The sequence below is a fragment of the Sinocyclocheilus anshuiensis genome, unplaced genomic scaffold (genome assembly GCF_001515605.1).
Source record: "Sinocyclocheilus anshuiensis isolate Anshui unplaced genomic scaffold, SAMN03320099.WGS_v1.1 scaffold335, whole genome shotgun sequence".
Classification (NCBI taxonomy): domain Eukaryota; kingdom Metazoa; phylum Chordata; class Actinopteri; order Cypriniformes; family Cyprinidae; genus Sinocyclocheilus; species Sinocyclocheilus anshuiensis.
In genome coordinates this window covers 2135319-2149406 of record NW_015548239.1, presented here as the reverse complement: position 1 = coordinate 2149406, position 14088 = coordinate 2135319, and the positions used below count along the sequence as shown (strand labels likewise).

Genomic DNA, 14088 nt, shown 5'->3' with positions numbered 1-14088 from the left:
TTACCATTTTTATTTATTTTTACTACAAATTCCATGGTTAAACTATGGTTAGTGTAGCAAAAACCATGGTTAATTTGTGGTTACCATGCTTTGACAATTTTATAGGATTTATAGTAAAATCATTGTTAATTTTTGTAAGGGTTGTGTTGTTTGACCTAGCTCCCCCTAAACCTGTTATAAAATATGATTATTTGTCTGCTAAATTACTACTGTAACATTACAGTAGATAATAATGATGTCCTTTATACAGTATTTTTGAGTGATGACTGATGAGCAATGGGCTGCTGCTGCTTAACAACAAGCTTAAGTAAACGAAGACAAAACTGCAATAGCATATTTACAGATGAAACTGACCTGCACTTGAAACCCTGAACAGTAGTTTTGCTTTTCTGCTCCACCTGTGCGCTTCCACAGTCCACTCCATTCTCTCTCTCGCATTGATTACTCTGATCCAAACCGTTAGGCGCGGAGCGCGTGCGAGCCGAAGCATTGCCAGTCACGAGTCACGACTAACCAATTCATGATTTATTAGAGATTTAATAATCGAATGGCGTATTCGGAAATAATCGTTTTAGTACATTCGGCAGGCAATTATACAATAATAATATTAAAATAGCGGGCCAAATCAGCTGCCAGGCCACCGAGAATTGTCCCGTTTCTCCCGATGGCCAGTCCGCGCCTGATTTCCACAGACACGCAGAACGTGCAGGATTCATATATTGTCTTTTTGCGGCTTAATATTCACAGACACTAGTCCATATCGTGTTTTGATTCAAGTGTACTGACCTACTTTTGATTTATTCGTCCAAAATGTGGCATATTCCGTCCGCGTTAGGCTATAGGAATTCCGTTTTTATGACTGGATTCTACGAACCAGTCTGTGTTTTCCCCATCGTGGAAATTATGTCTCAGAGTAATCAGTGCAATTTGGGAAAGAAATCAATTAAATCTGTATGTGGATGTGTGTAAATATTCAAATGTAATCCCCTTTGTAATCGTTAACATTTTCATAAGTAACTGTAATTTAATTAAACATTTTTTCTTAGTAACCGTAACTGATTACAGTTACATTTATTTTGTAATTAAATTACGTAACGCCGTTACATGTAACCAGTTACTCCCCAACACTGCTTAAGGGTGTATCATTGAGTGTATATCCACATGTAAAACTTTCTTTGACAAAAAATGCTAATTCACTGTAAACATCTGCTGGGTGTATAAAGGCTAACCAGTCCTCGTCTGTTGCCACATAATGTCTGGATCCTGCGACATCACGTCTTATGTTTGCTGTAATAATGACAAGTGTTGTCCCAGTAGATATATTATACCCAAGATAAGTGGCTGATTGACTTGTTTGTGGTATAAAAAGGTAATTATTGGAACTTTTACCAGGAACGTTTTACCCACATTTTATGTTGAGTTCATCATGACATTTCACGTCCTTTCTCTCCCACCCAAGCCCACTTCAAAATCCTGATTAGCTCAGCTGTTTTTTTTTTTTTTTCAGAATTTTTAATACACATAAAAACTATACATTTATTTGTTTTTATAATTTGTATATAGAATATGTGAACTGCTTTAATATAAAATGTTTTTACATTAGCATCAGAAAAATACATTTAGATTTTTATATTATCCAATTTACAACAACTATATAAAAAATTTACAATTAATTTATTATGATTGCAATTTTCAGTAATATATAATGTAACCCAGTAATAACTGTATTCATATCAAACACTTAAGCAGGAAAATTATATATATTTAAAAACATTACTTACTTTTTTTTTATAGTTTTCATCCCATTCTAACTTTCCAAGACTATCACAAGACATTCTTGGTGACATATTTACATCAGCAAAATCACTAACAACTGTGTTCAATCACAGAAAAAAAAAAGTTTCTGTTTGCAAGACATAAATAGGCTACATTGTTGACAAAGGTAAGCTGTATTGAGAATGCTGCACTGGTCCCAGGACATCATATTTTCGAGCACTATGTGCTGGGAAAGAATTCCTAAATAAAGTGTTTCATAATTTGCATGCATCTGAAGAAAGTATACCTTCTAGTTCAAGACTTCTCGCCTCAGTTCATTACAGTAAATAAATACTCCAGAATCCAGATTTAAAAATGCTCTGCATACCAATTAATGTTCTCAATGTAATTTTCTTATTACCTCACTGTAAAACCTGTTAAGAATACTCAAAACATTTGAGGAAACTTATTGCCTCAAAATATTTGAGTACACAAACTCAATTTTTTAAAGTTAGTAGAGCTTAACATTTTTATTACAAGTGGGGCGGGGCTGAGAGCCAAGCCAAGCCTCGCTTCCATGGTCCCACCCTACTCATCACAATGATAATTATATACAACTTGCTTCCATTAACAGCACATTCATTCAGATCTTTATAGTTAAGTGCTAGCTAGTAACAGCACACTAGCACGTACTAATGTAGTTGTCTAAAAGACTCACAATACTTGCATGTTAATAGTCAAACAACATGCAGTATAAATTTATTATTTGAGTGAAGTTAACTCATTTCATTTAATTAATTTCACTGTTTGGTTTTACAGTGCTCTGTGAACCTTTAAATACTGCCATCAGCCTCTCTTTCTGCAAGATGGAGAAGCTCTTCTAATGTGCTTATGATGCAATCAGACTTGGAATTGTGGCTTTCTGACTGCGCTAATGAGACTGGGGTCTTGTGATGCTGTGGGATCTTTGAGAGGTTTTATTTTTGTGGTGTATGTGATCATGAATGTGTGAACAGGTATTGTTGAGTTTTAAGCAACTGGAATGTGGCTGACCCAGAAACAATGTTTAAACAATCTGATTCAACCTGTGCACCAGGTTTAGATAAAGGATTCCTACCCTTGACTTGTTAAGAATACTCAAAACATTTGAGGAAACTTATTGCCTCAAAATATTTGAGTACACAAACTCAATTTTTTAAAGTTAGTAGAGCTTAACATTTTTATTACAAGTGGGGCGGGGCTGAGAGCCAAGCCAAGCCTCGCTTCCATGGTCCCACCCTACTCATCACAATGATAATTATATACAACTTGCTTCCATTAACAGCACATACTGCCATCAGCCTCTCTTTCTGCAAGATGGAGAAGCTCTTCTAATGTGCTTATGATGCAATCAGACTTGGAATTGTGGCTTTCTGACTGCGCTAATGAGACTGGGGTCTTGTGATGCTGTGGGATCTTTGAGAGGTTTTATTTTTGTGGTGTATGTGATCATGAATGTGTGAACAGGTATTGTTGAGTTTTAAGCAACTGGAATGTGGCTGACCCAGAAACAATGTTTAAACAATCTGATTCAACCTGTGCACCAGGTTTAGATAAAGGATTCCTACCCTTGACTTAGAATTGACTTAAGTGTAAAAAAATTCTTGGCTCAAAGCTGTGCTTAAAAGTTAGTTATCAAGCATCTCAGTCGTAATTTAAGTGAAGTGTAGGACTAAATCTTAAGTGTCAGTCTTAGAGTTGATTCATGACACTTTGCTGTGGCACAAAGGGATTTTGGATGACGAAATATGCATGGACCAATCACTGAATAGATTTCCTTATTTTAAGAATATTCTCAGATAAATTCACATTGAATGGTTACATTCAACACACATTTGACAATAAAGAATTTTCAAGAGAATACATTATGGTAAGGAAACGAATCCAATAATCCCCAGCTGCAGAACCCTTACGTCACAGCTATGCTTAGTAAGAAAACTTTTGCTCCGCCCACTTCCGGCTTGACGCTGCTGGCCTGGCGCTGCTGTCCTGAGACTGCTGTGAGTCTGTGACATAAGGGTTCTGCAGCTGGATGTATCTCGGTGAGTAGCCATGATCAGCTCTGGTAACTCGCCGCAGACGTGTGCAGTGTAAATAAGGGGTAAGAGATTTATTCATTATACAGTGTAGGTAGCTTCACTGATTATAACGGGAGTGTTTTTAAATATCATATAATACTCACGCTAGACTGAAGTCAGTTATGATTCTTTGGTAATGTAAAAATTCTTTGCTCGTTTTCTGTTTGAATAACTGAGGAAATGTAACTGTTTGATTAAAGCCTGCAGTCCGTAACTTTTTTTTGGTTAAAAATGATCCGAAATCAATATTTGAGCAAGTACATAACCAGCCAGTGTTCAAAACTATCGCCTTACTTTAGCCTGATTCACAGCTGTTAGCTTATAATAATGTTTAATTTGAGTGGTAAGAGTAGGTTTTCGCGGGAAATTCGAGCATGGCACTGTGTCATTACGTCATGTCTGTAAACATAAAGAAGTTGTCCCGGCTACTAGGCTATAGCATGTGAGGATCCTGTAGGTGGCCGATCATTTATAGCCTTTTCTCACAGCAGCCAGAATAATTAAATGTATCATTTTGATGGCGGATTGTAATCCATAAAGGATTATGTGTTTATGAAACACATGTGAATGAAATTCAGTTATATTCCAGCTATAAATGTGCTTCTGATTACAGATAGCCTGGGATTACAAAGATTTGTATTTTAAAGAAAACCAGTTCGAAGGGAGCACAATTTGTTTTTTGGGTTAAAAGAATTTCTTAATATGTGAATTTCATACAAGAGTATGACAATTAGATTAGACTGTGCAGAAATTGAAATCTACACGCTAATACACACTATACTTATAGTCATCAATGCTGATGTTGTTAACATTAATCAATTGAGAATAAAGTATAACAATAATAATAATTTGAATGGTTTGATGTGATATGAACTAACCGATCTTTAGATTTAATCACCATTGGTAGCTAGATTTATTGTAATGCTTTTTTCCTCAGTTGGTCAGAACAAACGTGGCAGACTTGTTACTTGTTCAGATGGCAATATACGGTGAAAATTCTTATTTGGGTCATATTCCAAGATGTAGGCTAGAATCTGTGATTGCGAAGCGCAGTAAATATCCACACCGGTGCGGTGACTGACTGCCACACATACTCTTCAGAACATTAGATTCATCCGCGCTGGAGCCGTGCCGACTCACAACCCACGCAAGCTAGATAATTCCTCACTCAGCTGCAATTCCAGGTTTTCAAACAGAGATGGCGACAGAGGCAAAACTTACAGACTGCAGCTTTAACTGCTCGTCGTCAAACATTTCAAGAAAATTCTTCCTCTCCTGAAAGATTTGCACACGTCTCTGTCTCCCCAGCGCCATCACAAGCCCCTACTGGCAACTCCTAACCACTTGAGAGTCCTCTCGAGCCGTCTTAAATAACTGGGAGAGTAAGAGTGATTCTTAGCTTTAAGAAATTAAATTTGATAACTTGCTTTTACTTAAGTTTGAAAGTAGGAGTAAATTTAATGAATTCTCAGCGCTTAAGACTAAAATGGCACTTTGAGAAGCTTGATAAATAAAGGCCCTGATCTCACATACTTTTTCTTTTCTTTACCAGCAGTTTGGAGATCCCTGTTGTTTTCTGGATGACTGGTTAGTTCATTCAGTCAGCCATGTTTCATTTAGGGCCTCAGGGGAAGTGGTGTCATGGTGGCTGTGAACTGGGCTCATGTTTAGTCATATGCCTTTCATTGCCACAAAATTGCCACCCGAGCTGCATTGCAATTGTTCAATCACATGCACTAAAAATAGACTGTGTGTGCGCGTTCACCTTGCATCATTTTGGGTCTCAAAAGCAATAGAAAAATGATTTCAATGCTGCTTTATTGAAGCACACACAAGATAAGCGACAGTACACAAAGAAACAAGGAAATATAGACGCCTGAAAAATAAGACCACAACAACACCTGATCAGAGATTAAAGACACAAGGCATGAGAAAACAAGTTTCGGTCTAAATCGTAAATATATTCATGTGTATCACACTGAATAAATTGCTACAGTTTACACAAGAATAACTGTATGTATGATTTATGCAGAAATTTGTTCTAGTCATATTTTACGAATGAGGCTCATAGACAATGATTAGTATGTGAACAGCATGCAGGAGAACTCAATCGTGGTAAATGCAGTATTGATAAACTGGTAGGACTTTTTTAGCAAATACTTTTATTCAAAATGTGAGATGCAAGCAGAAACAATAAACTGAAGGAGTCACGCAATACAGGTAATGTTTGTACCAAATTTGTGCAAGAACATAGTATTACAGTGCTCATACACTGCGTCATTCAAGTGCTAAAAGGTTCATTTGTTCAGATTATATCAACATACGAGACTGACAGAGATGTTACACCACTACGCACTATTGTTTCTCTCTCTCTCTCTCTCTATAATGCTACTGAATCACTTTTAACACAGTCACATATATCATTGCTGTTACTGACTGATTTTCAGTCATGAGTATTAATGGATGGCATTATAAATGTGTGTGCATATGTTTGTTTGTAGGCCATAAAATGCAGTCAATATAGAGAAGATAATTTTCAGGGCTGCTTTTAATTCCAATGTTGACTGATGACCTAGTTTCATTGCACAGTAGACTGGAATTGAGCCAATCAAAACAACAAACAAAAATATAAAGCACTAATTGGTGTTTTCTGAAATGCATCGGCTTAACATGTAAATACCATTGTATATGAATATGGTAATAATTATGTACCATGTCATTGCCATTTGACACCATGATATCTGAAATTAGTTTTTTTTGGGGGGCACTTTGTGTGGTGAATGTGAATTTTAATGTCATATAACATTGTTTGAGAAAGTCAAGGAATCAAATCTACCTGCCGTTCTACAATAATGTAGCTGAATTTTCATAGACAGACTGTCCCAACAGTTTGTGGAGGAATCATTTAGGGATTGAAAATACATAAATGCCTTTGTGTGAATAAACACACAGTAAGCCATTTAAAAGGATTTTCTCTTTGAAACAGCTGAGAGAACTGCTGCCTCTATGGCTGTTGTTCACTCCAAGTGATAAGCAGCCCTGGGATTTTAGCCACCAACCTTTCTGCTGGCAGCCGCACTGTAAACCTCAAGTAATGTATACGATAAGACATTAACACTGCGATACTCCTGTTTTTATTTCATCTGATCACTGTGACTGCATATGGCTGTATCTGAGCACCTGATGACCAGGAATCTACAGGACCTGTACAATGACCTGTGAAATCTTTAGAATCAGCTGCATTTTAGTTTGTGCTTCACGGGTTTTGGGGGGAAAATTATGCTTTCTTTTTATCTTTACCCCCCTCTTACACAGACACATCTGTCCCGACTTCCCTCTCCTTCACTCACACATTTCTCTCTTTCTCCCTGACAAACATTATGACCTTGGTTACATCATCCTCTCCATCTGTTTGTAGATATGTTTCCATCACCCTGTTTTTATGTGCATTTTGAAGTATTGCATCAGAAACAAGTGATGGAAATACCAAATTTCGGGGGAAAAAAGTTTTTGCTCACTTGAGGTGGTTTTTAACTTGTGCGAAAAAGAGTTGCGAATAATGGGAGATGGAAAAGCATTTGCTGAATAAATTCCTCCATGCGCATCAAAAAAAGTAATGTGACTGCGCAATGGGACAGGATAACTTGACTAACCAGCGGACTGATCTCATTGCACAGCATCTCAAATGTTGTTTTGGTCATTCTGCAATGCCTGAGCCGAAGTCTGTCATCAAAGTATTTCTTTCTGTATAATTGCCTCCCAAAACTGTCTTATACAACTGTGTTCCCAGACAGCAGGCATCCATCTTCGAAAGCAATGACCACATGTATTGTGTTTCGTCTGCTCGTTCTGAGGCTCAAGTATTTTATTACATATGAAAATTATTATATTCAGTGGCTTCTCCTACTTTTCTTAGTGATATTTAGTGCCAGTTTATCAGGAAGTGATTTTGTTCTCTATGACTCGTTGGATGGAAACGGTGCTTTAATCGCAAATGTTTTATGCGATATTCTAATTTTGCACATCATTTAAATTTGCAACTTTGGATGGAAACATAGCTAGTGTGTTTATGTCATGGAAATGCTGTGTGATGGAGATACTACGTTTTAATCCTTTTCTTTATTTCATGTTTGTTTCATCTGTTTGTCATAATATCATAGTGGGGCATTGTGCTCTGAATTTTAGTGTAAATGTGTGGTGATATTTTATTGGTATCTGACTCATCAGTGATGTCTCCTGGTACCATGGCCCTCTGGGAAACAAGAGGAATGAAGTAAAAGGGAAAGGCTCTTTTCTTTCATAAACGCATCCATCGTCTCTCTCTTCTCGTCTTTCTGTCTCCCTCCCACTAATACTATTGATCCAGCAGTTGGGACTGTTTATTCGGTTAAACATGGTAATTTTTTGCCTCTATGAGAAATGTTGTGTTTGCACCAATGTGTGTTGTGGTTGTTTGGTGTATTTGAAAATGATTCTTGATGATTGATCGTAGACACAATCATAACCGCACTAACTAACCGCAACGTTTGACTTCTGACCCCTTAGTCAGATTTTTTTTGTAAGAATCATCCAATGAGATGAACACACACACCCCAATAGCAACAGCTTCTGGATGAAATTTAGAAACTTCATTGTAGTCACTCACTGGATGGATCATTTATGAACTCCAGTAATATAATCCAGAACTCCTTACAATTTAATATGAACTTTCAGATGGTAATAAAATGTAAGCATGTCCTGACTGACAGTTGTTTGTCTTTCTTGTCTTTCTTTCAGATCCAACCATATGATAAGATCAAGGCAAAGGGTCTACCAGACAACATAGCAGACAGTCTGAATAAGCTGGTGGTTGTGAAGCTGAATGGAGGTCTGGGAACCAGCATGGGCTGCAAAGGGCCCAAGAGCCTTATTAGCGTCCGTAACGAGAACACTTTCCTGGATCTAACAGTGCAACAGATTGAGGTTTGTCATATGACACCGAAAGCTTGAAGTATAGTTTCACACATGGAGGTCTATAATATCTTCCTGTTAATCTCCATGACATTCATTTAGCGGGGGTTAAAATGGCCATGCTTATTAGCCAAACATTGCCCCTTTGGTTTCAACAAGTTTGTTAGTTCCCACAAAATAGACAATTTCCTTCCTGCATAATTTGCTTTATGTAATCCACATTTGGTTTAAAAATACAGAACACTACAATTCTATGATTTTTTTTTCCATAGCACATTTTTCAAGATAATATCTTTCTAATATTCTTGTGTTTTTATCTGTAGGGAATGCACATTCAATTATTGTCTTTTTTAAATGCATCTCAGATAAAAGAGTTTCTCAGATTTGAACCCAAAGAAATATAAATCACTCCAGCTGGGGAAACAGCAGCTGTCTGAGAGATTTGAAAGCAAGCAAATAGACCTCCACCCATAGGTCTTAAATCACAAACATATGTTCCTCTGTCTTTTCCTTCTCTTGCTTTCTTCATCTACAGCTGTACAACACAGACACATTCCTTCATTTATACAGAGTGTGCATTTTAAACCAGCCTCTGTGGCCTCTGTGCTAGTTATTTTTCTCAGTGCCATGGACTGAAAGATAGTTAGTGAGTATGAAAGAGAACTTGGGGTGAAACAGAGAGAGCTGTGTTCTGGGCAAGAGGGAAAAAAAGATAGGGGCCGAATACTGAGCCCTGTGGGACGCCCTCACTGAAGAACATTCGGCTCAGTGTCTCTTCGACAGACCGTTTACCTGCCTCATGTCGTCAGATATCCCACTCACTGAATAAGGCCCATTAGTACATGTAAATGAGTAATCTGTCCTTCTCTCTCAGAAATACAGACTGTCATTTCTGTACTTGGCAGGCCTTTAGCAAGCCCTTAGGCCAGTTTATACCATTTGGCTTCTCTCTAGGCTGAGATTTATGGGCATAAATTCATTACAGGAAACTTACCTAAAACGTGTCAACACATCCAACAGTTTCTGAAAGAGGATGATGCATACTCATTTTAATCATTTGTGTGGGAACTTTGTAGTTATTTAGAGTATCATTAACCATTAACACAGGGAAATTAAATAGTTTATTTATGGCTAATTCTTCAATTAGGGAAATTTTTTAAAACTAGTTTCATTCTGTTACTAATTATGTGTTTTTCTGAATTTTAAGACTGATGAAACTTTAAATTTGACAGATTTTCTCAGTTTTGAACTTGCGTAAGATAGTTCATGTCAGTTTGTGCTACACTGAAAAGCATTTGCATTCATTTGGACAATTATGTCTTTTTAACAAGGTTTCTGTAGTTTGTCTGAACATTTAGAGAATTACTGCAGAAACTGGTGTCCAGCACTATGCTTAAACTTTGATCCAAAAATACATACTTTTTTTTTTTACTTTCAGTGTTTACTGCAGTACTGTTGATACCTTGCCAGTTCAACTAATAATTATGTTCTGATTAATTATTGACCATGTTCATCTCACCAGTGTAACTGCAGAGATTAGATAGGAGATATGTCTAGACCTATATCCATTTAAGACCGTGTTTTATCAGCTTGGCTCTTGTGTTAAAGATCACACGTTTACAGAATTGTTGTCTAAACAATAACTTCTGTTATTTAGAATTATCTAGAGTTCATTCTCCCAGATAAAACAGAATGTGCTGCAGAATGTACTAAACCTGCCAAAGTATCTGTATTAATGTGAAACATTGTGGGTTCACAGTCATTGTTAGCTTGTTTAGAATGTTAATGGATAACCTGAGTTAACCTGCTGGATAATTATTTTAGAAAATATTTTTTTCTCTCTGGTCTCTTCAGCACTTGAATAAAACATATAATGCTGATGTTCCACTGGTGCTTATGAACTCTTTCAATACGGATGAAGACACTAAGAAGATCCTACAAAAATACAGGCACCACAGAGTCAAGATACACACTTTCAACCAGAGCAGGTATTTAACCCACACATGCATGCATACACGCATTTACCTGACAAGAAATAGACTTACATTTATTTTTAAATAAAGTTAATTAGAACTAATAAGCCTAAACTAAAATCATAAGCCTAAACTAAATTTTATTATTATTCCAGTTTTTTTACATTTATCTGACTTCTCTTAGTACGTATTCTGAGTATAGCTAAGTAAGCACTAACCACAGATTAGTGTAACACAGTAATAATGTAACATTTATGTAGTTTAAGTACAATAGATCTCTCAGTTGATGACACATCGCATAAGCACACACATCTAATCCAAGGTTGCGGGTTCAAGTCTCGTACCGGCAGGGATTGTAGGTGGGGGAGTGAATGTACAGCACTCTCTCCCACCTTCAATACCACGACTGAGGTGCCCTTGAGCAAGGCACTGAACCCCCAACTGCTCCCCGGGCGCCGCAGCAAAAATTGGCTGCCCACTGCTCCGGGTGTGTTCACTGTGTGTGTGTTCACTGCTGTGTGTGCACTTTGGATGGGATAAATGCGGAGCACTAATTCCGAGTATGGGTCACCATACTTGGCCACATGTCACGTCACTTTCACTTTCATCTAAACAAAGAAACCGATTGTAATTCAGGGTTTTGGCACAGACAGTGCAGGATGAAAAAAACTTGAATTTCTTCACCTTAATAATGTGTGCTGCTGACCCTTAACCTGCAAACATTTTTCTAAAACAAGTTTTTTAAAAACAAGTTAAAGATTGATGAGGTTTCTAAGCAATAATGGGGATATGTTAATATTTGATGGACTCGTCAGAGCAGAAATTTTTTCAGAATACAGTGCTAAAAGATGGCACATATTTAGTCCCCGCTGAAGCTTGTGGAAGAGACAATGTGATGAAAGGATGAGGAGGAGGATGAAGGCTACATAGAATGTCAGATGTTTTCCCTGGCTTCATTTGACCTCAATAAGCCTGAAATGCAAGAGCGAGAGAAGATTTTAGAGCCCCCCTGAAAGCTCATTTGCATAAGCAATGTATTTTTCGTGCCCATAAATACGAATACAGCGCTAAAAGACAGCACATTTAGTCCCGGTTAAAGCTGAAGCTTGTGCAAGAGACTATGTAATGAAAGGACGAGGAGGAGGATGAAGGCTACATAGAATGTCAGATGTTTTCCCTGGCTTCATTTGACCTGAATAAGCCTGAAATGCAAGAGCGAGAGAAGATTTTAGAGCCCCCCTGAAAGCTCATTTGCATAAGCAATGTCTTTTTCGTGCCCATAAATATAAACAAGGCTTGAAATGTTTTTTCTTTCTGTAAAGAAACACTTTGAGTGTTTGCATCTATTTTATCGATCCATTTTAGCTATTTTATGACTTCTGATCTTACTGATTTTTAGCAATGCAGCTTTGGCCAATATGATAGTGATAATCATTTATTATTTCACAGACTATTATTTTAGTATTATTTATATACTATTATTATATTTATAATTAATTTCAATTATTTATTTTTATATTTACATTAGAATACATTAGAAACTTAGACTTTCTCTCTTCTAAATTTTCCAGGTATCCACGCATAAATAAGGAGTCATTGTTGCCGGTCGCTAAGGACATGGCTATGACAGGAGAGAATGCAGATGTGTGGTATCCTCCTGGCCATGGTGACATTTATGCCAGCTTTTATAACTCCGGTCTGTTGGAGCAGCTCATCGCTGAAGGGAAGGAGTATATTTTTGTCTCCAACATCGATAACCTGGGCGCAACGGTAGACCTGTATATACTGAACCACCTGGTGAGCCAGCCGAACGGCAAACGCTGTGAGTTCATCATGGAGGTCACCGACAAGACCAGAGCAGATGTGAAGGTGAGAGAATATTATTTGTGTGGGATATCATACAGTAGTCCAAAACAACAGTGTGACTTTTAATCAGAGGAATTATAATTTCAACCAAACAGCCACTGTAGCCAAGTGTATTTTAAATGTTTAAGAACAGTAAAAGTAAAGTAAATGAAGGTGACAAATGGTAAAACCAAATGTAAACAGGTGCAGTGATTCTTTATTAATACTGGACCAAAGCACTGTGACAAGAAATGATCAGAAAAGACAATGTCTTTTCTTTTAGTCCAAGTTCAGTAATTTGCATTTATGTCCATAAAGATCATTCTGAGGTAAATAGATTTTTTCATGCATGTAAATAAATGAGCTGTATTTGTAGAGAACGAGGCTCATGCATGTTGCATGTTGCATTGTCATTGAATGTTGTGTGTTTCTGTTGTCCAGGGAGGTACGCTCATTCAGTATGATGGTAAGCTTCGGTTATTGGAAATCGCCCAGGTTCCAAAAGCTCATGTAGATGAATTCAAATCAGTGACCAAGTTTAAGATCTTCAACACCAACAACCTGTGGATCTCCCTATCTGCCATAAAGAGACTACAGGAACAGAACGACATGGACATGGAAATCATAGTCAACCCTAAGGTATGAAAACTAAAAGCTTGCAGAAAAAACAGCTTGAGCATTGCACTTTAAGACATCAAAGTCAAATTGCAGTCAAATGAACCTGAAATTATACAGTTTCCTTTAAAAAAAAAAATAGCCAACTAGTCATTCAGGGAACCAGAAATTTGATTTTTTTTCACTTCTTGTTTTAATTTTCCTTATCAAGTTTTAATTTCCCCCAAAAGTCACTCTTTATTTTATTGTAAAGCACTATTTATAGCTGTGCACTAGAAATCTCTGTTTTATTCTCCTGGCCATCCTCTCCTTTGCACTATCACTTCTGAAACCTTAGCTGAGAGCCTGATTCATTTATCAGGCCACTTGGGACCCTGTAACACTGCGCTTCTGCAGTCTCCTTTGTATGTAGAGCGTTCACTTATGAATCAAACCCACTTACAAAACACAAGCACTATAACAAGCTAATGTTGAGACTGTGTGTTTGAGTGCCCTTTTTATACCAGACCCAATATCTCATTTGAGTAGAGATCATTTGGGGTCTAGTAGAGATCATTTGGGGTCTAGTTCAAGGCTTGTGTGATCAGAGAGTTTGATGGAGGGTTTTACAACTGATGAAACTACTGATTAAACTGATAAAAATAATAATAATTAAAAAGTACATTTATAAACAATTGAAATGGAAACAAACAGTTTCTGTTGGGTTTTCTGTTCTCAGTCCATCACGGGAAACTAAAGAAATTAAAGGTAACCATAAGAAGAAGTGTGTGTGTGTGTGTGTGTGTGTGTGTGTGTGTGTGTGTGTGTGTGTGTGTGTGTGTGTGTGTGAGTGA

At 37.2% G+C, this 14088-nt stretch overlaps 1 protein-coding gene across 3 annotated transcripts in view; it reads left to right on the top strand.

Annotated features, from left to right (window-relative positions):
* LOC107654902 (UTP--glucose-1-phosphate uridylyltransferase) overlaps window positions 1–14088 on the top strand; it is a 34289-nt gene that overhangs the window by 17136 nt on the left and 3065 nt on the right. For all 3 annotated transcript variants that reach the window (XM_016442218.1, XM_016442217.1, XM_016442216.1), the window contains 4 exons: window positions 8649–8834; window positions 10677–10810; window positions 12367–12664; window positions 13082–13279. In XM_016442218.1, the coding sequence (XP_016297704.1) occupies window positions 8649–8834; window positions 10677–10810; window positions 12367–12664; window positions 13082–13279 (816 nt within the window). The remainder of the gene's footprint in view (window positions 1–8648; window positions 8835–10676; window positions 10811–12366; window positions 12665–13081; window positions 13280–14088) is intronic.